Genomic DNA, 21,787 nt, shown 5'->3' with positions numbered 1-21,787 from the left:
CCCTTTTCATTCCCCTTTTTGTTAAAATTAAAACACTGCAGCAACCACTGTATTTTTCCAATAATGTATTATATTTGAATTATTCTACTTTCACCTTGTTTCAAACGTATTTGGTCATATCAGACCTTTTTCTCTAATGCAGCTTTGCCACTTTTAAGTCTCTTTAAGGTGAACATCTGCTAAACATCAGCATATAAGCAACATTGTGAGCATGTTTGCAGAATGACATTAAGTGGTGAATAGTAATTGGTAGTAGTTACATTTATTCAAAAAAATGTTTGAAACATAAGTATTTCCTCTGTACTTTTGCGCCACTAATATTTATTTGACTTCTTTATTTACTAGTTCTTTTTGCAGATTTATGCATAAAGACTTGTAAACAAAGTATTTAATTACTGTGCTACTGCTACTCTTATGCAATCCTAAGTCAAAACGTTATTAAGTTGTAGTGGCCCAAGCAGACCTGATTTTACGGGTGACATATTCTGACCTTTCCAGGCATGTTAACATGTAAAAGACTATTGTTTTCCTTCAGCGGAGTTTCCTTTCACCTGCAGTCCTGTTGTCCGGCTCCCTTCCCCCGCGTCAGAGCTGAGACTTGGTGATGAGTGAAAAATGACCTCTGGGTTTGTATAAAGAAACAGAAATGAGTTTGACAAGACCTGTTTAGCTTTGAACCGTGAAGCCCTTTCACTTGTAATTTGCGGATTTTGGTGAAACCCAGTGTCAAAACACCTGGCAAGCGTAGGCGCTGTAAGGCATTCGTCATGTATGTTAATAGTGGCCCGGTGACATGTACAAAGGCTCGCTGGATCCTTCGCAGCTGTATGTTGAGAGGGCACAGGAAATATTTACATTGAAGGCATCAAAGGAGTAACTGTTGAGTGATGGTTCAGCAGCTCCCGCTCAGTGAACGCCGCCATGTGTTCCTCTTCACTCACACATGTCTCAGAGGTAAAAGGACATCAGAGCTATTCCAGCCCTTCACATTCATCCTTCTGTGGCGTGCACATTAGGCACATGCCTCACACCTCTGGCTTTAGAGAGGCTTTGTTACAATAAAACTAATCCCTCAACAACCCTTGTCCATTCCTCTGGACTTTTATCAGTGGTATGCTTCTTGCATTTCCTGAATACCACAGCCACCTATCGTCAAAGCAGTTTCTGGGAACTGGCCTTCACTTTGCTGATAACACTGTAGCATAATGCCCCTATGTGATAGCAAGGAAATAAATCACTCACTATTGTGTTTTTAAGCATTTATATTTAGCTTTGTAAGCACACAAACAATTCCAAACACTATAATCAATTTAAGCTGAAATACTGGAGCAACAACATCACAAATCCTGAATTAAATAGATAAATATTGCCACCTTCTTTGACTTGCTATTTTTTTTATTATGCTAGGACACCATTCTTCTTAAAAGTAAGTGTATAATTCAATAATCCAGTGGTAGTCATCATACTAACACAACAGTAAGTATGACGGGATGATTCCAGAAGAGGAGAGATTTTTGTGATGTAGGGGAAACACAGAAAACATGCAGGAGACAAATCCATCTTCTTTCTTTCAGTCAGCAGCACAGACCTCTTTCTTCTTTTCCTCTTTAGGAACTTGAGCTGCAAGCCAGGAACACAATTTAAGATACAGAGGCCTCAATACGTTTTATAAAGAAAATACATATATTTGGCTCTTCAGCGGCAAAATGCATCACCATGTGCACCAGCAAGTCACTACATGTTTGTCTGCTGTTTCATGTAAAGGAGCTATATCGATTATAAAGACTTTGAAAATGTTATACTACATCAAAACAAGTACATTTAAACCTTACAAAAGTGTATCTCGATAGGATATGCTAAGAAGAGGTTGATATCAGAAAGTTGTCTTTACACGATGATTTGACAAATCCTTAAAGCTTTGAGTAACACAGCAGTGGGTGAGGTTTGGTCTTACGCATGATGAGACAAAACATCACGTCAGTAAAGTGTGAGAGTTAAAAGAAGGTGGGAGTAGCTCATTTAGACTAGATGGATCATCCTTTTCAGATCTAATTAAATCCTTAAAATGTGTTCATAAATATATGTCAATAATGCTAATATTGGGATTTTGAACAGTTTGTTGTTACCATAGATACTGTTGTATAATGTAGATTCCTATTCTTTTAACATTTCATCTTACAGGTCACTGATTTCCCAATATTTCCCTAGAATTTATCTCTGAAAGAACTACGTAATTGGCATTAGGAGACAGTGTTCAGCTAATACTCTAGAAGTTCTATATTTAGTACAAACTGAAAAAATATCCAATAAGATCGTCACGAAAGATTGGTGGTTGAAGATTTCATGAACAACCAATATCTCATATCTTACTTACATTTACACTAAGACATGTTTTCTTTATAACAGACTGACATTATTTTATATGGACTTGCATGATCTAATATATTTTCTGATGAAAAGGAGTGTGGGGAAAAGGATTTATTATTTAAGTGGGTCATGAAAAAAGGGCACATGCATTTCTGTTTCTGTATCACCGGCAGAATACTTACGGCGGACCTCCAGTTTACACTCCACTATATCTTCTCCGCTGTCGTTGACTGCTCTGCACATATACACCCCCCCGTCGAACGTGCAGGGCTTACGGATCTCCAGCGTCAGAACACCTTGTTTGCTGAGCATCCTGTACTTGGCTTCATTGGAGATGTCCATCTTGTTTTTGAACCAGGTCACTTTGGGCTAAGGAAGGAAAAAGTTACACTAACTAAAATATCAGATGATACGGTAACAATCACAATCGCTGGGTTTATCTGGTGGATACAGTTTCAATGAGGATACATTGTTAATTACTTGCTACTAAACCCAAACAATGAGGGGGGTGTGTGTTTGTTTATGTGTCAGATGGTGAAGGTATTGGTTTCTGTTGGTCTCAGTAAACTTCCCTTCGCTTTTACTTAGTAACTTTGTATTTTTTTATGATAAACATTTACAAGAGTTCAAAATGATTTCTTGGCTCTCAACTGTATGGTTGAAAAGTCCAAACAAAGCTGCTAGGTGGTCCTTGAGTTTAAGTAACCTTGGACAACTATTTCCAGCCCTGTTTTCATTTGACATGATTCTAGTTTATAAGTGTGATTAGATCTGTCATTTAATCTGATAACATACACCCATTGGTTATTTTGTGATGAGCTGACCGACCTTGGGTGAGCCTCTGACGGAGCAGCTGATGGTGGTGCTGTATCCTGCGATGATGGACCGGTTCACCAGCGGATGTGTGAACTTGGGAGCCTGCGAGAAGTCATGGTCCTTGTAGCTGGGCGGCTTGTACTCCATAGCTGAGTAGAGAGACAGACAATTTGGTATTGTTATCTTCACAATAAACAGTACAAACGTTAGTGCTTTAATTTAAAATAACATAACTCAATTGAACTGCTTTGTACTGATAATACATGTGCCGTCAGAGCGCACCTGTTTTCTGGATGTAAGCGCTGTCTGTCGTGTTGCACGGCTCCAGGCTGAGGCCCACCTGGTTGATAGCAAAGGCTCTGAAGACGTACTCATTCCCCATGATGAGGTCAGACGCAACGCAGTTGGTTCGCCTGTATTGCTCGTAGACTGTAAACCACTCCTTTATGTGAAAAAAAGGAGGGTTTAGTTTTTAAATTCTCAATATTTGTGTCATTAAATAACAGATGATGCAGATACAATGTAAAAACTGAGGATATTTGACAATTTGGCTGGCTTGTGCTGCAGTCACTTTAAACTAAATACAGTGTGATAAAAAAGAGTGAGAGTGATGTTGAGCTGAGTGGGGAGAAGTCAATAGGAAATAACATGTATCTATTTAGGTACACAGATGAAAAATGACATGGGTAGATTGAAACATCTAACAGGTACACAGTGCATCGTTATTGGTAACATGATAATCAGCATCCCAAAGCATGCAAGCTAAATTAATTTGATCTAATAATGACTACAGTGAAACATGAACCATCAGCTGAGCGGCCAGAGAACAAGGCCCCGCGTCACCCTACAGACAATCCGCTCCAGGTCAAGGCTGCGAGGATAAGATTAGGACATTCCTGTCCGACATCGTTCCTGGCAGCGCGAGGTGCAAGGCGGTGCCAGTTAGAAGTGTTGCCAACGGGCCCATAATGCACCTCTCCTGGCCCACAGAGAAGACTGTGTGCTCAGCATTGGCTGATTACTGTTTATGTGTCAGAAGGGCGGCGAAAATATCTCTCTGTGTCCGTGCAGCATTCATCCTCACACATGTACAGACACACACATTCATGTCAATGGAAAGGGAGGTTTGCAAATGTGGCTTCATGGAAACCAAGTGGTTGCGGTTGTCGAGTAAAACTAAAGGGCCAGCAATGGACCAGTGAACAAAATCATGAATAGCTTTTCTCCTGAGAAGACCTCTGCAAGTCATATTTTGCACTTGGTTTTTACAAACTATGACCTGACCTTAGACTGGAGTTATACTATGTTCATGTTACTTTTAATTTAGTCAGGTTGGGAACTGGCAATATGTCTTAAACCCAAAAGAACCATAGCGGATCATCTGTATCATTAACATGACTAAATAAATGTGCTTTTTCGGGAAACAAGTTAAAAAAAACATTACTAAGCACTCAAATGCTTATGCTCATTATTTGGATTTGATCTCTTAAAATTAGCAAAAAAGATTAAACTACATTGGGTTCAGGTATGTTTTAAATCCAATTTGGGTGTTGTTAAAAAAAACGTGTAAGCTTTGCTGCAAGCAAGCGAGGGTGTAGAGTCTCACCATGGTCTTCTTGTCAGCTTTCTGAATGGTGTAACCAGTGATTTCACAGTTACCGTTGTCCTTCGGGGGCTTCCACTCCAGGGCCACGTTGAAGCCCCAGACATCTGTGATCTTCAGAGCCTCCGGGGCCCCTGGGAGATCTACAGAGGAGATCATGAATTGTGAGTAACTGTCACCTACAGATTTTGTATGTATTCCCAATAACAAAACCCACAGACAGCTTTCCATGTGTTCAGTCCTGCTTACCCACAACCTGCAGTGTGATACTCGCTTTGTCTTCTACATTTTCAATCTGCACCTGGAGATCATACTTCCCCGAGTGTGTTCTCTCGGTCTTGCGGATGAAGAGGATGGTATCCACTTCGCTGTTCCTCACACTGGCGAATGTAGGACTCAGAGGCTCCCCGTCTTTGCTCCAAATGACCTTTGGCCTGGGCTTACCCTGTAAGACGAGAAGAACAGTCTTAATGTCCTCTTTTGGTTATTTTAAGTCAACCATCCCAAATACGATAAGATATCTTCTTGGCATCACATTTACAAACAAAGCCAAATTAAAGAAACACATTAAAACGTTATTTGTGCACCCACATCATTTAAGTTATTATATGCATATACATCATTTAGAATAAATTGCAAATAGCTGAATAACAAAAATACTTAGCAATACAGGATTTTTTCAAATGGTCTTTGCTTTTCTTAACGTTATAAGTAAAGCATCTTTCTATTTGAATGATGGTTTTGAGAAGGTTTATACTGCCTACTGCACCTGAAATTTGATCATAAGGTTAACAGTGTCTCCAACTGTCTTGACGAGAGTCTGACGCAGATTTCTGGGGATCATAATTCTAGGACGTTCTGAGAAAGAAGAAAACACAGCAAAATGTAAGGCAGGAATGAATAATGAAAGACGATCAAGACTCTAGGATGAGTTTAATTTAGGAAAGATATTTAGCTATATGATGCGTATTGGTAGACAGAAAGATGTCACAGTTACTCCTATCTAAAAACACTGACGCATTATCTCTCTGATGGTAACAGGCTGGGCCAGAGTGGAGGCAGCACTCGGCCCCGCCATGTTGAAGGCCCGCACACGGAACAGCAGCTTGTCTCCGGTGGTGAGATCTCTGATCATCAATGACGTCCGGTCAGTCAGACCCGGAATGGCTGGTATCCATTCATCCGCTGTGATAGAAAACAACGACAGAAAAAACTGTTCATAACAGCAAATGAAATCAACACCATTTATAACTTTAATACCAGTCATTACAAAGGTTAATGTGATCATATAATCATCCTGCTGTCGGACTAGAAGCATCCCTATAGCCAAATGAATTGCAAGAAAGTGGGCTTATCTATTAATCTAAACTGACATGTTAAAAGCAGCATGAAAACGTTAATGCCTCTTGCATTTATTTTTGCCTGACTGGTTGCTCTTAGCTAACAGATTCTGAAGTCTAACATTAATTAATTAATTAATTAACTTTGTTTACATGTTGCAAATAGACTAAACTGTCTGGAGGGGTGACTGGGGTTGTGTGAGAGGTTATGTGTTTTAATAAACTGATCCAGATTTATTTTTAAGTTTTATTTTTAGTTTAATTATTTAAAAGACATATTTTATGTATTATGTCTGTTCTTTATTAGGAACCTGTTGGTAAAGACACAGAGAGGGGTTTGACACAATGCTCCTTAACAATTAGATGTTATCCTTACTGACTATAGATTTTGCTAATCTGTCCTGTGTGGGCTGTTTCGACATTATACTGGGATTAATTGCTGGTGTATAAAAACTTTGATGATATAAAAAAAAGAACTCCTTATCAAAAGCATGCAGGTGGTTGGCTCCAGCACTTACTGCCCTCCTTGCAGTACTCAACCCCATAACCCTCGAGTTCAACGGAGCCGATCCTCTCAGGCGGACGCCACTTCAGCGAGATAGTAGTGTCACTGATGTCGTCCACGCACAGTCCGATGGGCTCACTTGTTGGTGCTGAGAGTCAGACAGAAGACAGATAAATGTCTCTGTTAGTCACTAACAGCATTAGGGAAATGCTTTCAGGATGAATTACTGAACAGGTGGACAAACCTGATTAGGAATGAGCAAATTATGTTAAGTAACAAAACATTTTGTGATGGCTTCTTAGTACTTACCTTCAGGCAACAGAAAAGATAATTGAAGTTTAACTTAGAGGGACGTAAATGAGGACAGATGAAATCTAACAATAGACTGCTAAATCTTGGCAACAGTCCTAATTCATATAAAAGCAGAGACGACATCAATTTCATTATCAGAGATGTGTGGTTGTGTTATCAGTCTAATAGCATGTAAGCCTGCGTACGTCATCCCGGGAAAGATGAGCTGTCTGACCGACCTGCAGTCCACAGCAGGGCCGAAGTCTGAGTGCCTGCTGCGCTTTCCGTCTCACAGTGGATAAATGACATGATTTAAGTTTACTTTGGTTTATCAGCCCAAGCATTGCTTTCACCAAAAAAGTGCCAAAAGCAAACAACCAGTGTCACAAAATAAGTTTGCTGCATATACTGAGATGCCTTGTTGTAAAGATATAAAAAGAAAATAAATCTATATATATATTATCACATTATTTAGCATTGGGATGTAGGACCAAGCTTAATTATGTGTATTGTGAAACTGTAGGGGGCAGCTGTAATTATGGAGGGGGAGAAAGGACATATAATTGCCTTCAAGAGATGAATTGTGGTTGTGGATTATTATTTATAATAATGAGAAACATTTCTACTAGTTTTAAATTAAGAAATAAATAAATAATTACTAATAAGATATTATACCAGTGATCAATCATATCAAACACAGTCCATGCAATGGGGCTACTTAAACTTCTGGTTTACCGGATTTCACCAATTTTGTTCAAAATGTCGCTGCCTGTGCCCAAGTTCACAATACCAACTACTAATGCTTGAAGTTTGATGATTCAGGGCAGGTAACAAACACGTACTACAACTAGTTGTGCATGGTGAAGGGTGCTAGTAAAGAATCCTCCAAAATTGCATCAGTTGGCAACACTTCCAAGGTAATATTTAGTCAACCACATATTTCCATGTTGTTGCAACAACTTGATGACAAGATGTGGTCTTACTGGAGGTGATGATTTCTAGTTGTGGACTTGTTTTGACCAAGGCCAGGACTTCATGTCACAGGGCACAGGTTAAGTATTCAGTGCCACCCAACGACGGGAACATCAATCAAAGGTCAAGTGTTTCCATGTTTGTTAAATTCACAAAAGGAGAGACTATTTTCAAAGTAGCTCAGGAAGGACAAAAGGTGCAGGGCAAAACAACTCATTCAGATATGTTTTTAAAGTAAATCATCAACAGCGTGATGACTATACCTGGCTTAACAATGTCAAACACATACACTGCTGAAAAATGAGGGGCTGGGATATGCATTTCCCATTGCTGTCACATGAAAACATTCCAAATGCTACATGAATATCTAAATCTCAGAGTAAATAATCCTACTACCAACAGGTTGCAGCTCTATCTCTGGCTCAGCAGCAGGAACAGGCTCCACAGGGGTCACCTCTGCCGGGGGAGCGCTCTCTGTTGGGGGGACACCCTCTGCTGATGGTGTCTCTTCCTCAGCTGCAGCTCCCGGTCCCCCGCTGGGCGCTGCCTCTGCGGGGGCTGCGGCTGGTTCACCATTGGCTTCCTCTTCCTGTTGGACCACAGGGGGTGCATGTGTCTCTGTCTCAGGCTTGCTGGCTTCCACCTCTGCCGATGCCTCCACTGGCTTCTCTTTTTCGTCAAGTTCCTTCACGGGCTTCTTCTCCGCTGTCTTTGGAAGTTTAGGCTTTGCCATCCTTTCCCAGTGTGTAGCAGTACTGCTGCTGAAGCCAGTAGTAGTGTGTGTGCCTCTTCTACCAGATGCCTCGCTCGTTAACCTATACTGTCTTTCTCTCTCGTGCACACATACCTTCTCCGTTCTCTATGTTGTAAGGACAACAATGCCTCCACAGTAGCGTGAACCTCTCTGTGTTAAGCAGCTGGTCAAGCAGAGCAGAGCGCTTCCAGGCCATTATTTATAGAGAGGGATGCCATGGATACCTTAGTAATAGGCTGTCTTACAAGCAAATGGCCATCTGGATAAAATGATGTTTCCTCTCCGATCAACAAGTAGAGTACAAGATGAGAGTTTAAAAGTCAGAAGGGGCAATCAAAACCTGAGCCTCATTACCTATTGGATGGATAAATTCCTCATCAAAAAGTTCTTAAAGCCATCAAAAATGATCTAACATTAAATATGAATCGCTTAATAAGCAAGAATGAATGTTTATTAAATATATTGATTCATTATTCCTTCTCTGATTACTTTAAGAGCGTGATTATCAAAAAGATGTCATGTGATAAGACCAATAAGGCTTTTTAGACTTAACATGATGCTATGCTGTGAATGCTATTGTAGATATGAACGGTTCTCTGGACTGCATACACAGCATTTGAACTTTTACAGTACCTCAAGTGCCATCATTCACTCAAGCACGCTCGAACACTGATGATAGTGAAGCGATCATAAAAGGTACTTAAAAGTGATCTCCACTCTTCACATAAATGTCTGCTTAGAGGTCTAGTAAAATGGTTCGGCATATGTGAGAAAAAGCTGTATAGAGCCTTTTGTGACTCCAAATGAAACTGTAAAGGTGGATCGCCTCAATTGTTGTCTATTGAGTCAACAACAGATAGGGATGAAGACAAAGTAAGAAGATATATATCATTTAAAGTTTGGAGATGTGTAGTTAGAAAAGAGTGAATGTTCCAGACCTCTGTGGCCCCTTCATTTGATGCTAGTCATTAAGATCTACATTAGCAGCTACTACTGCTAGCATAACCTGTGCACTGAAAATTACCACCAGTTCAGTCAGAGGCTGCCAATGCATGGTAATGTTTGAATGACCAACCCTGCTCTACCTGAGCAGCAGCCGCTCTTCAACAAGTTAACACTGTATGACTTTGTTGTGCTTTTTCCTCAACATCTGGTCCATGTGGTGACCTTTATATAAACATTCTATGTGACTGAAACACACAGCCGACATAACTCAGAAATGACCTGTGGATCACGGATGTGAAAGCTAGTGTATATGTGTTACACAGACAATCCACGGACGTCTTGGATTACAACAAACCTACAGCAAACATGACCCGGTCCTCTCATGGCCACAAATCAACCAGGCCCCATGACCAGAGTGAAACCTTAGACTGTGCGAAGCAGGCAACGTGACACAACCCAGAGTCACCAAGAGACACGTCAACTTCATCTCCGTCTAACAATGCAGCTCTTAATCATCATCTTCATGATACTGTAGTGTGACAGTTGTAAAAAAAAAAGTGTTTAAAATGTATTTTAATGTATTTATTTTAAAATAAGATCCTTCTTAGGAGATGTTGCCACCAACACTATCACCTAATTGTAATGTATAGTAAATTATTTATTTTTCATACTACTGATATTTTAATGTACCCAAGCCAGTTGAAGAACAAACCACTCAGCACTTTTATTAAGACTGCCACTTACAGTAGTCAAATGGAGATGCCATTTCCTTTTTTCGTGTGTGTATTAAAGGTAGGGTAGGTAAGTTTGAGAAACCGGCTCGAGATACACTTTTTGTTATATTCCATGGAATGCTCTTAACATCCCGATAGCAATGAATATCTTAAGTGCTTTGACAAAAAATCCATACAAAAATGTCATCTGTGGAAGCCGTAATACTGTAAAAAGTACGACCAATCATTTTAGCCGGCCCGGCTAAAATAACTGGATGGCCTACCTGCCTGTCAGCCTTCCATCGGGGAACAAACTTATCTTGTGCCCTCATTGGTCATGTGCGCGTTCGTGTGTGTTGGAGGAGGGGCTCTGTAAGGAAGTGGCAGATTTTTTCGGGCTGTGTATTTTCAAATTTTAGCTGGTTTCTCCAAAATTACCTACCCCACCTTTAATTGTGTGTGTGTTGAGTGTTATTTTACTTGCCAGTGCCAAAGACAAATTTCCGTTTATCTTTATTTAATTGACAATAAAGTATTCTGATTCTGAATTGAATCTACTGATACATGCATGATCTTTAGTATGGAACAGTTTGGGAAAATGATTAATTGACTCATTTCACGTGTGATAGGAGCTGGTATAAAACTAAAGACTTACCGACTGGCACGAAAGGCTGTGAGGCTGGACTGTGGCGAGACATGCCGATGCCGTTGACGGCATAGACTCGCATCTCGTACTCCATCCCCTCAATCATCCGCTTGGCTTCATAGGTAGTGTCAGGGTAAGGGTCAAAGTTCAGTCTCATCCACCTGTAGCTCTTCTTCTTCTTCCTCTCCAGCACATAGCCTGGTAATTAAAATGTTGATTCACTTATCTTTTCAGAACAAGACAAGGAGGAGAAGACTTCCCTATAATATGAACAATTAAACATTTTTTTACCAATAATTGGCTGTCCACCATCAAAAAGAGGGGGGTCCCACTGAACCACACAGGATTCCTCCCCCACGCTGAGGACTCTGGGAGTCTGGGGAGGGTCTGGAACATCTGGGGGAAACATGGCATGTGTTTAGAGAAAAGACACATATATTTACACACAAATCCAGCCAAAGAGATTTACAGTTGTTAATTATTTAAAGCCATTCTAGCTCTATGATTTCATGAAGTGATGCTGCTACTTTAATTTGTTTGTGTGGTAATTACATTACATTAGTACATGTCATTAGTTAGACGCTTTTATCCAAAGCGACTTACATACTCAATACTGTGGACAATCCCCACAGGAGCAATTTGGGGTGAAGTGTCTTGCCCAGGGACACAACGACATGCTGACTGCAGTGGGACTCGAACTTGCTACCACCTGATTCGAAGTCCAGCACACTACCCACTGAGCCACAGCCTCCCTATTAGCAGTGGGGTCAGTCTTACCGACAACTTTCACATTGATATCAGCAGTGTCCTCCCCGGCCGGGTTTCGAACCACAACAGAGTATAATCCCTCGTCCTGCCTCTCCGCCCCCTCGATGGTGAAGATACAGTGTCCTTTGGTGGTTTCAACATGGACCCTGCTGTCTCCCTCTGTGACGACCTGCCGTACACAATGACAACCAACGGACAGTTACTGGACTGAGAAACAGGAAACTGATCAATAGTAGCGTTGCAGGTTCTAGAGGTAAAGACGCTGGTAAACGACATGTAGTATATTAACATCATGCCACATTTTGAAGGATTTCAATACCGACTTTCTTGAGGTATCAAGGGAAGTGTTTGGTAGAAAAAACAAACAAATGATGTCCTCAAATGTATTGATTGATTGATGAAAACTAATATTGTTAATATTACATATATTTATCTGTTGACAGTAAATAGTCACTAAAATGAACTTTATAGAAACCATAAGCATGCAGGGAAAACCAATCACATTAAGATATGGTGGACTCCTCTCTACTGTCACTGTTGGATTTTGCCTCCTGGAAATGTAAAGTAATCTAGCACAACATCATCAATCTTTATTTGGTTAGTCAATGAAAGTAAAGATTGTTTCACATAGTCCCTTTCTATAGAAACATACTTACCCAGTTCCCTGTGACCTGTGTGTCCGTAGTGAGATTCAGAACAGGCTCTTACCTTATTGACATGGATAAATACTGACCCCATGCACTGTGTTTCTAAAGCTATGTGAAACTGACATGAATAGAAAAGGGCACTCATACATCCTTAAAGATGCTTGTGTGTATTTGTCTGGTTCTGTTTGTCGTTGTTACTGCTGCAGCCTCATCTTGCTCCGGGGTAGTAAGGCAGTAAATCAATTTAACCCACAACCTGTTCAGTCAAGTAGCCGCACCATCAATTATCTTGTGCCTTGAACTCAACTTGTTACACAGTTGCAAGTTTACATAAGGTCAAATGCTCTTGGCTATAGTTGTACATCCAATACACTATAAGCCCATCGTTTTCTTTAGGTACAAAGAGGTAGTAAACTACAGTCGGTGTCTTGTATTTCAGTCTAGTATGAACAGGCATATATTGATAGTGGACATGCACACTTACTTCCCCATGATTCAGGGTCCAAGAAGATGCCGGCCCTTCTGTCTCTTCTCCGTCAGGTTTTACAGAACTAGCCTATATTCAAGCAGAGCAAAGCGGTAAAAGCCAAAGGGAACAGAGAGGGTCGGTAACCCTCTCTGTTCTCTGTTAGTAGCATTGTACTTTATTTATTAGCAGCGAGGAATGCATTAGTAGCTAAATACCCAAACAGTTGTATTATCCTCAGCTTGCATTACAATATAATTCCATTGCACATTGTTTACATTTGCTCAGTTTAGGCTCAGTTTTCAGACTTACCTACTGGCTCTGGATAAACAGTAGATGTCAGATGAAGAGTGCAGCTGCCGAATAACATAAGTCTATCTGTCTGTTTTACCTTGTCTCCTTTGGTCCAGATCACTGTGGGAGCAGGGTCTCCAGTGATGGGGACATCCAGACGCAGTTTGTTGCCAGCGACCACCACGATGGTGGAATCGGCCGTGCGGCCCATACAGTCCAGGTGGATCTTAGGAGGATCTAATAGAGGAAGAGAGTAATGGTTAAAATGAACAGACCCTTGAATTGAAGTAAATTTGGTTTACTACATGAGAGTACGTTTGTCTTACCCTGGCGTGGCACAAAATCAATCTTCACGTCTAGGAAAGGAGAGAAATAAATTGTTCGAGAAAAATTAAGCTTGTGAAACTATGAATGATATTGATTTTGAATAGTAAATGCAAAACTATCAATATTACCCAAGAAATTGAGTTTAGCAGAAAGGTTGAAAGCGTGGCCATCTGGCACAAAAGTGTAGTCTCCCTCATCCTCTGGTTTGACGTCATCAATGGTCAGTTTGTGGTTCCTACATTTTTGTTCAGAAGTTTAGTTCATTTAAAATATTTAGCATTTTTAAAGCATTTGTATGAGAGTTCTCACCTGCCAATGTGCGTGATATTAACTCTGGCATCGGGTTTGACTTCCACACCGTTCTTGTACCAGGTTCCTTTCACTTTCTCATCCGACACCTCACACTTGAACACCGCTTGATCTTTTGCCTTCACTGTGAGGTCTGCAATGCTTTGGTAGACCTCCAGGTCCTTCTCTACACGGTCAGGGAAAAAAAACATAAACTCAGATTTCAGATAATAGAAAACTACGGAGGCCTTCCGATGAGGTGCTACAGTATCAGGAGGCGGAATAAGATGCAATAAGATGATGACGTGTGATGATAATGAGATAAAAAATCAGATGCAGCTATTGTATGTGAGGATAATTTAGTAATAATATGATCGAGTGGTGGGTGTTCATTATCTTTGTGTAGCCTTTTTGTGTTGTTTCTTAGCAACAGGCACAAGGGGAATAGTTAATTGGATTTAGGGTAGAAAATAAAGTGGGAGGATGTGAAGACCAGATGCAGGAGCAGCTCAATACTGTATATCTTAAGAAATAATGTATACAGGAGTTATTAAAGTTATCCCAGATAAATTGTTATCTGAGAGAGATAACTCACACCACGCTCCTTGTAAAGGTTACAGGAGTTTCACATCAGCTCGCTGCCAGTGATGGCACATAAGGTGAGAATGGTACTACAATGGGAGTTCAGCTGTGGACTGAGGTGTTGGACACACACACACACACATATCACACATACACATGAATATATATTCAAAAGTAAGAGTATATATATTCAATAAATAACCAGGACTAAATTATAGCGTCTACAAGGAAAGGTCAAGATGGCTGTCACGTGATGATTTCCCATTTATTCATAATGAAAATCTTTGTTCTATGAGATCATGGTACTAAGATGAAATGGTTACTGAATGGTAAAAAAAGAGGGTAAAACTAGCTGGGGTTTTATTTTGCCTACGTCCATGTACGGATGAGTTTGAACCGTCCCCATCCACCATTTTTAGATCATCTGTGAATTGAAATTAAGCATATTGATCCAACATAAACAACTGCAAACCATGCCACGTCTTTAATTCATTAACAACTTCACATTATTGTAAAAATAAAAAATAAGAGTCAGGGTACTATCAAAGAATCACACTCCAAAAAATGTGAGGGGCCCAGTGCAGATCCTTGACTTAGTTCGATAAGATAATCTATCATTTAATAATAAAACCTCAAGTCTTTATATAAAATAAAGACTTTAATTTTTCATACTTGTGGGAAATTTCCCTTGCAGGAAATGGAAGACTTTTGCAGCAAATGAAAGATAAGGTTGCTGCAACGGTTCACTGAGCATCATGACAGTGTAGCATTACAAGCGTCAACAAAGAGTTTGGTTTGACTTTCGATGATGATGATGCAGCTTTTGAATGAAGCTGTGTTGAATTAAATAAACACAACAACACACCAGAAAGAGAAACTTGGTCACCTGTGCCCTTCAGGTGAAATGTGGTCTACTTCTTCTAACTTTAGCTGGCATGTGGATTGACGTGGCTGCAGTAACCTTGGCAGAATAATGTGGCCAAGAGCCACTGTGTCCCAAAGATAGACAGCATGCCAGAAGAGGCAAAGTCACGCCACTATTGTATGAGAATGTACACTTGGAGCGTTCATCACTGACAAACGTGTCTTATACTCTGCACACATGACACTCACCCTGCACCAGCAGTTCAGCCATAGACTCGCCACCATTGGTTTTAACCTTGTAGTGTCCGCAGTCTTCTTTCGTGGCCTCATTAATGATCAGGACATGTTTGCAGCCGTCTTTCTTGAACCGGTACTTGAAAGACTCGTCTCTTGTCAATTCCACACCGTCCTTCTCCCTGCACAAAATGTCACACAGCAACCATGAGTAGTGTTCCTTATACTCGTAATTAAAGTTCCCTAATATAACTTTTGGTCAGGTCTTTAAAAAGCAGGTTAATACTTTAAATCTTTCACCCACATCTCATGTTGTTATGATATCCCGCCATACAGTAGATGACTACTTTTATGAGACAGAAACCCCGCTGTTAGGCGAAGTGATGACAACTAAAAAAGCTTATTTTTCAAATTGAAGTTATGTTTGGGTGAAAGCTTAGAAACCTAGCAACCCAATAAACATGACATGTAGCCAACATCATATCTTAATATCCTTGCAGAGACTAGAAATATCATTGTAATAATAATGATCAGAAGTGCTTTGTAACGATTATGAGCACATTACATTTTGACACTGTGCATAGATGCTTTGTCAATACAAGATGACACTTTCTGCAATGATAAATGTATGGCTTTTTCACCTTTAACATTTCAATTTTATTATTATAAATATTATGTTTATTATTTGGCACTCAAACCAGAGCCCCTTAAGCATTTGCAGCTACTTTCTCCTTTAGATAAAGGTCACATGGGACATATAGTACTACAATGCTCATGTGACCTTTTCATTGAGGTGATAATTTACAGCCTGCAGTCTGTCACAGAGACAGAGCTCTGTCTGTGGACATGACACACTCAAATGCCATCTGCTGGGTGTCTAAGAAATAAACAGTGTGTAAGGCTGACTGAACATTTGCTTTGAATTTAAATAAAGTTTGATTCTACTTTTTTCAATCCAGTCATGGCTCACTGACTTTATATCTTAGTATGTCAGTAACACCAGATTTAGCTTCAAGATTAATTATCTAATGGCGTGAAAATGTAACTCCAAACAGACTGTTGATTTGTGAGTGTAAAGAAAAATATCTAACCATTTCACATTGGCTCCTTCCTCTGAGACTTCACACATTAACTCCACCCGTTCACCATTCATCACCATCTGATCCTCCAGATTCTTCACGATCGTGATGGGAGGCTCTGCAGAAAGCAGATGAGCACAAGACATTGAACTGCATCCCTCAAACATGATATTATCGGGATTTGTTATTTCTCTAAACTTTCAATACCTTGAACAAAGAGCTCAGTGGTGCATTTCTCCTCCCCCACCACGCAGCTGTATGCTGCATCGTCTGCCAACGTGCAGTGGTTGATGGTGAGGTAGCGCATGTTGCCAACACTCTCAAAGATGTACCTTAACAAAGGCAAGGGAGATGGTTTCATAGTAAATACTTTTTCCCAGGGCCGTAACAGAGCTTGAACTATTATGATATTCGACACTTACTTGCTATGGATATAATGAAAGTTGATGTTAATCCAAGCCGAGACGTAGGAGAGAAAAGAGAATATAAATAAACATCATCAAACAGTGCTCCTATATTTGTTATTTGTGCATTTTGCAATGAGTTAAGGGGAATAGTTTCCATCATCAATATCTAACCTTCCAGTTGGTTGAAGGTCTACTCCATTCTTCAGCCATTTCACCTCAACATCTTGATTGGCAACCTCAATGGACAGTTTTATTTTATGTCCCTTTTTCACTTGGTAAGCAGGATCCAACTTTTTGGTGAAAGCTAAGTTTCAGAGGGAATGAGGAAATGCAAAAACCTGTTATTTGGGTCAACGCTTTACTGTTGTTTGTGCAGCCTATAAGGAACAACTCTGGACAAACCTGCACTTTTCTTCTCCTCTTTCTTCATCTTCTTCAGTCTCTTGAGCATCCCTCTCAGGTCGGTAATGCCATTCTCAAAAGCGATCTTCTCATACTCTGAAGAAGGAGCACTGCAGAGAATATTCCAGACGTCTGAGTCCGGCTCTGCGTTCACCTGCACGGCTCTGAAACACGTACAGCATACAGAAGAGGACTTTAAAATCAGTCACTTGGCACAGATGGAAAAAATGTATACTATGAATATAGAATAGAAGAAGTAGGCTTTAAAAGAGGTGCAGTAACATCGACATAATGGCTCATTAACATATTTCAATTTTCTTACTTTTTAGTTCAATATAAATTGATTTAATTCAATTTGAATTCATGGTTAACTATTAATGTCTTATTAAACTTCATTCTTTAACGTAAAAATGGGGGAATAAAGATGTTAACAAGGGTTTTCTATGAAAAATTATACTTTATTGCATGACAAAATAAGTGGTATGATGTAATGTTATTTCTAATGTGGCAATGAAGTTCCTTAAAAAATATACATGTCATGTAAATGTGTTTGTTAATCCCTAGTTTATTTAGAGTCTAATCCCAGTTAGTCTGAAATATGGACAGAAAAAGTGCAAGCACAAGGAACATAAGTTAGTCTCTCCTTCCTCCATCTACCCCATTTTATGTTTTTACCACACCTGTCCACTAGGTGGCCTCAGCCAATCACCTGAGATGCTCCCTTCCTGCCTGTGAAGCTGTGTTGTTACATTGTTGCTAAAAAATAATCCTGGCTAACCAAGTGAGTAAAATGCTGTTTAGTACTATTCTGAGCTCCTTGGTGCACCTATATAACAAATAATAACCATTAGTTAACTGACTGTTCAAAACAATGTATGTACACTATTTAATAAATACATGTTTTCCATTATATTTCTATTGTTTAATCATCAAATAATTGCTTCATCTTTAGCTGTTATAATGCAATAATACAATGAAATGTAAACTGTTTTCTCCTGTAGTAAATGAATGCATGCAACTTGAAAGGACTGAATCCCGACAGATGAATGCATGCAAAAACAACGTTTTCCAGCGACACTCAGTATGTCAGCAGCTTCTTACCGATTTGAGGATTTTAAGAAACTGCTGCTCATTCAAAGGTAGAACCCAAGAGGCAAAACAAACCAAACAAGTTAAACAAATAATTTAAACAGTAACACAACTATTAGAACATATGCCATTCAAACAAATTAAATAAAAGCAAGCATGCAGACATTAGGGCAAAATAGCATTATTCTTTAGTTGGGGCTGGACATGATGTCCAATGTTCTTCTGTACAGTATGGGGATAGAAAGTATCTGGTGATGGTGTGTGATGCACAGAGGTGATTTGTGATGTGTTGTGAAGGTGACTTATGTTTCCGAATGCAGACTATAAAGTTTGCATACCATAGTGGGACAACCATCAACAATAAGGGGGCAGAATAGCTGATTTTATTTTTGCCAGATTGAAAGATAAAATGCTTGTTTAGTTATAGTTATTGTGGTAAGAGAGGGTGGCAGCGAGGAAGCAATATTAGTGATCACAGGATGAATTGAGGATGAAATGAGTGTTATAATAAAAGTTAGATATGATAGGGTGACTAGTTTCTTTTTTAATATGGGAATTTGGAAAAGGTTGCATGTTTTAACATGGCAGTACATCTTATTTTCACTGGTATCGATATTTAAAATGTGAAAAAACTTAAAACTATGCCAAATTCATGGTCAAGTTAAATTCTGAGACAATCACCCTAACATATCATTGTGTTGGGTTATTTCCCTGCAGGTAAGTGTAATCAGGTGATCATTGCAACTCTTAGCTTGCAAATGCAGAAGTAGCTTACCCTCTGAAAATGCAGGATGATCCAGAAAGAATGACAATGAGACAGAAATAGATTATGAAAACTGGAGGAAAATGGAGCCGTTATCTAAAAAGTTTTAAATTAACTGTCATATGTTGTGCTTACCTCTTTTTTAATAAGGTACTGAAATCCAGCTCTCCTGAGTCCTCTTTTCCATCTGCACCACTGCAGAAACATCAGCCAACAGCAGCAGAACATCATCAACAGTAGGCAACAACATCAGTGTTAAATAAAAGTATATACATATTTTTAGGCCTTGATCAAATATGAATAATTTCCTGTTTACTCATGCTCAAATATGCAAGTATTTGTAAAGTACAGCACCATTCAGATATCTCTTTATACTGAATGGTACTGTGCTATACAAAACCTAAAATCAAGTAATCAAAAAAGAGAATTTGGAGTCGTTCTGAAGACTGAAAGGAAAAGAGTGAAATTATGGATAAAGGAAGTGCATGTACAGGCAGATGGTTTGCTGGAGAGACAGTTGTTGCTATGTTCAAAGAAACACTTTGGCACTTTGGGAAATACACTTGTTTATTAATACCACTATAATGGGGGTTTTAACTGCAACCAGAGCTGCGTGTTGATAAGTTTAGCATAAAGACTAGAAGCCATTTCTGATTCATCCCATAAATACCTGTTTCTTCCTTTTTAAGAATAAAATAATAAAGAAAGAAATGGAACAGAGGACCCCTGCAGGAATCAAACTGGGTATATAGTAGTTGTATCTACTGTCCACCTTTCGAACCGACGCTCCCGTTAGCTAGCCAAGCTATGTGTTAACCGCTGCCTCCAGGTTATCGCCTCCTGGCTCTGCCCTCAAACTAAACACGGTCATATGAAATGGATTCAATCTCATCTACTGTAAGTCCCAGATTCAGAATAACAGTGAATAAGCATGTTTCCCAAAATGCGAAATTGTTTCCTCAGGACATGAGCAGCAGCAGCCATCCGAGCAAGAACAATAGAAAACACTCAAGGTTAAATCAGTGGGATGAAAGATAAAGAAAGGGCGTAGACTTGACAGTGTGCTCGTCTCTTGCCTCTGATCCTACACGAGGATTAGCAGCTGAGTCTCTGGTTTATGCGGTGAAGTTACAACACACCATAGCTGCACTTCCTCTATGTGGCAAGTGGCAACCCTGTGGAAGAGCTCATTTACTGAAAAGCCTGTGTGTCTTAGCACATCCTGCCCTTTCAGTACGATCAAACCACCGTCAAAGCTCACTCTCCCGGGGAGCTGTTTGTGCAGCTGGCCCTGCTGTTTTGATCAAGGCTCAGGAGTAGATCAGAGAGAACTGATGGCTGCAACCAGCGCATGTTACTTAATAGTTTAATAAGCAAATCTTAACGTATAGAGATCTGCTGAGTCAAAGGTTAACACAATGACAGCTACTATAGTTAGTGACTACAGCCAGGAGCTATAATTTGACACCTGTCAGCTCTCTCATGGTCTCCGTCCTGTGGTCCTTCCCTCAAAACCCAGCAGCGCGGCTGGACACTGGTTCTGTTGGACGTGATTCAGAGAGGAAACAGGCCAGGAGAGACCGGCTCTGATCCTGGTCCTGGTTTCTCTGTGTTTTAACAACCAGAATTCTCAGGGTCTGAATATGAGCCTCCATTGCTGCGACAAACCCTCTTTGCTACCTTGATTGTTGTCCACTTCTCTTCTTACTGGCTTCGCTCCTAATAGGTTAGCATTTCCAAAATGATTCGTTACACAAACATGGTAAAATGAACACTAAATCCTCAATTGAGTCTGAAAACATACTAACTAATTACAGTTTTTCTCCAAATAAACTTACCTATCAACCATAAGCAAGTAAAATATGTTTAAACGTTATTAACAATACGTCTTTTTAGAACTAAAATGGCTTTTGAATTTGAACTTTAATAGCTTAATAATCCCTAAAAGATGCAAGTTTATCAAGTATTTCACTCTTAAAGTTAAAGGGGTGTGCCTATAAGTCCTGTAAGGAAAAGTAAAAGAAAAGGTTGACTTTTGCTGTGTTTCATGATTGATGAATTGTGTCCTGGGACCAGCCGTCACACGCTTAAAGAAACTAATATACAAAAGAAAATTGGTAATCAATAAGCCTATAATACCTTTTAATGTGACCAAAGGTATTTTGTGTTTCATGCAAAGAAATAAAGTGTTATGAAACTTACGTGCGCCTAAAGGCTGTTCGAATATCGAAACCTTCAGTTGCACAGGCCTCTGAAATGTCAAAGTGAAAAGATAGAATCTTATTAATGACTTAAATTAAGATATAAGTGACAATATTAATGATGCTACAAACAAAGAAGCAACAGGCCCACTCACCATGTACAGCCAGGTCAAAGTTACAGCTGTCAAACTTGTCCCTGGAAGCCACCTCACATCTGTACGCTCCAGCAAAGTTTGCCTTCGCTGCGATGATTTGCATTTCAAACGTGTATACCTGCAACCACAAGCATGCGGAGAGATGCGACAAGGATTACATGACACATAGGCTGACGTCTTTGCTTTGAAACATATGCTTGTGTACATATGCTTCATATCATATGTATAAAATGATAAGCCGGTTTCAGATTTGTGATCTTTCTTAAGTG

The 21,787-nt window shown here is 39.7% G+C and overlaps 1 protein-coding gene across 2 annotated transcripts in view; it reads right to left on the bottom strand.

Annotated features, from left to right (window-relative positions):
* Window positions 1-1,247: 1,247 nt before the first annotated feature.
* Window positions 1,248-21,787, bottom strand: part of mybpc3 (myosin binding protein C3) — a 28,313-nt gene continuing 7,773 nt past the window's right edge. The window contains exons 6-32 of one of the 2 annotated variants that reach the window (XM_034117095.1): window positions 21,519-21,636; window positions 21,365-21,413; window positions 19,298-19,357; window positions 19,175-19,177; window positions 17,311-17,474; window positions 17,080-17,212; window positions 16,924-16,926; window positions 16,709-16,833; window positions 16,514-16,619; window positions 15,438-15,604; window positions 13,764-13,929; window positions 13,583-13,689; window positions 13,454-13,483; window positions 13,225-13,364; window positions 12,852-12,923; window positions 11,730-11,889; window positions 11,244-11,348; window positions 10,962-11,150; window positions 6,645-6,779; window positions 5,804-5,971; window positions 5,556-5,644; window positions 5,036-5,231; window positions 4,790-4,929; window positions 3,466-3,625; window positions 3,196-3,332; window positions 2,550-2,736; window positions 1,248-1,620 (exon numbers count right to left, since the gene is read on the bottom strand). In XM_034117095.1, coding sequence (XP_033972986.1) covers window positions 1,571-1,620; window positions 2,550-2,736; window positions 3,196-3,332; window positions 3,466-3,625; window positions 4,790-4,929; window positions 5,036-5,231; window positions 5,556-5,644; window positions 5,804-5,971; window positions 6,645-6,779; window positions 10,962-11,150; window positions 11,244-11,348; window positions 11,730-11,889; window positions 12,852-12,923; window positions 13,225-13,364; window positions 13,454-13,483; window positions 13,583-13,689; window positions 13,764-13,929; window positions 15,438-15,604; window positions 16,514-16,619; window positions 16,709-16,833; window positions 16,924-16,926; window positions 17,080-17,212; window positions 17,311-17,474; window positions 19,175-19,177; window positions 19,298-19,357; window positions 21,365-21,413; window positions 21,519-21,636 — 3,159 coding nt within the window. In that variant the 3' untranslated portion in view covers window positions 1,248-1,570. Of the gene's footprint in view, window positions 1,621-2,549; window positions 2,737-3,195; window positions 3,333-3,465; window positions 3,626-4,789; window positions 4,930-5,035; window positions 5,232-5,555; window positions 5,645-5,803; window positions 5,972-6,644; window positions 6,780-10,961; window positions 11,151-11,243; window positions 11,349-11,729; window positions 11,890-12,851; window positions 12,924-13,224; window positions 13,365-13,453; window positions 13,484-13,582; window positions 13,690-13,763; window positions 13,930-15,437; window positions 15,605-16,513; window positions 16,620-16,708; window positions 16,834-16,923; window positions 16,927-17,079; window positions 17,213-17,310; window positions 17,475-18,411; window positions 18,436-19,174; window positions 19,178-19,297; window positions 19,358-21,364; window positions 21,414-21,518; window positions 21,637-21,787 lie in introns of both variants that reach the window. The other variant, XM_034117093.1, reaches the window with a different exon arrangement.

The sequence above is a fragment of the Trematomus bernacchii genome, unplaced genomic scaffold, assembly GCF_902827165.1.
Source record: "Trematomus bernacchii unplaced genomic scaffold, fTreBer1.1, whole genome shotgun sequence".
NCBI classification, from domain to species: Eukaryota; Metazoa; Chordata; class Actinopteri; order Perciformes; family Nototheniidae; genus Trematomus; species Trematomus bernacchii.
The sequence above is the reverse complement of the archived record's forward strand: the minus strand, read 5'-3'. Positions and strand labels throughout refer to the sequence as shown.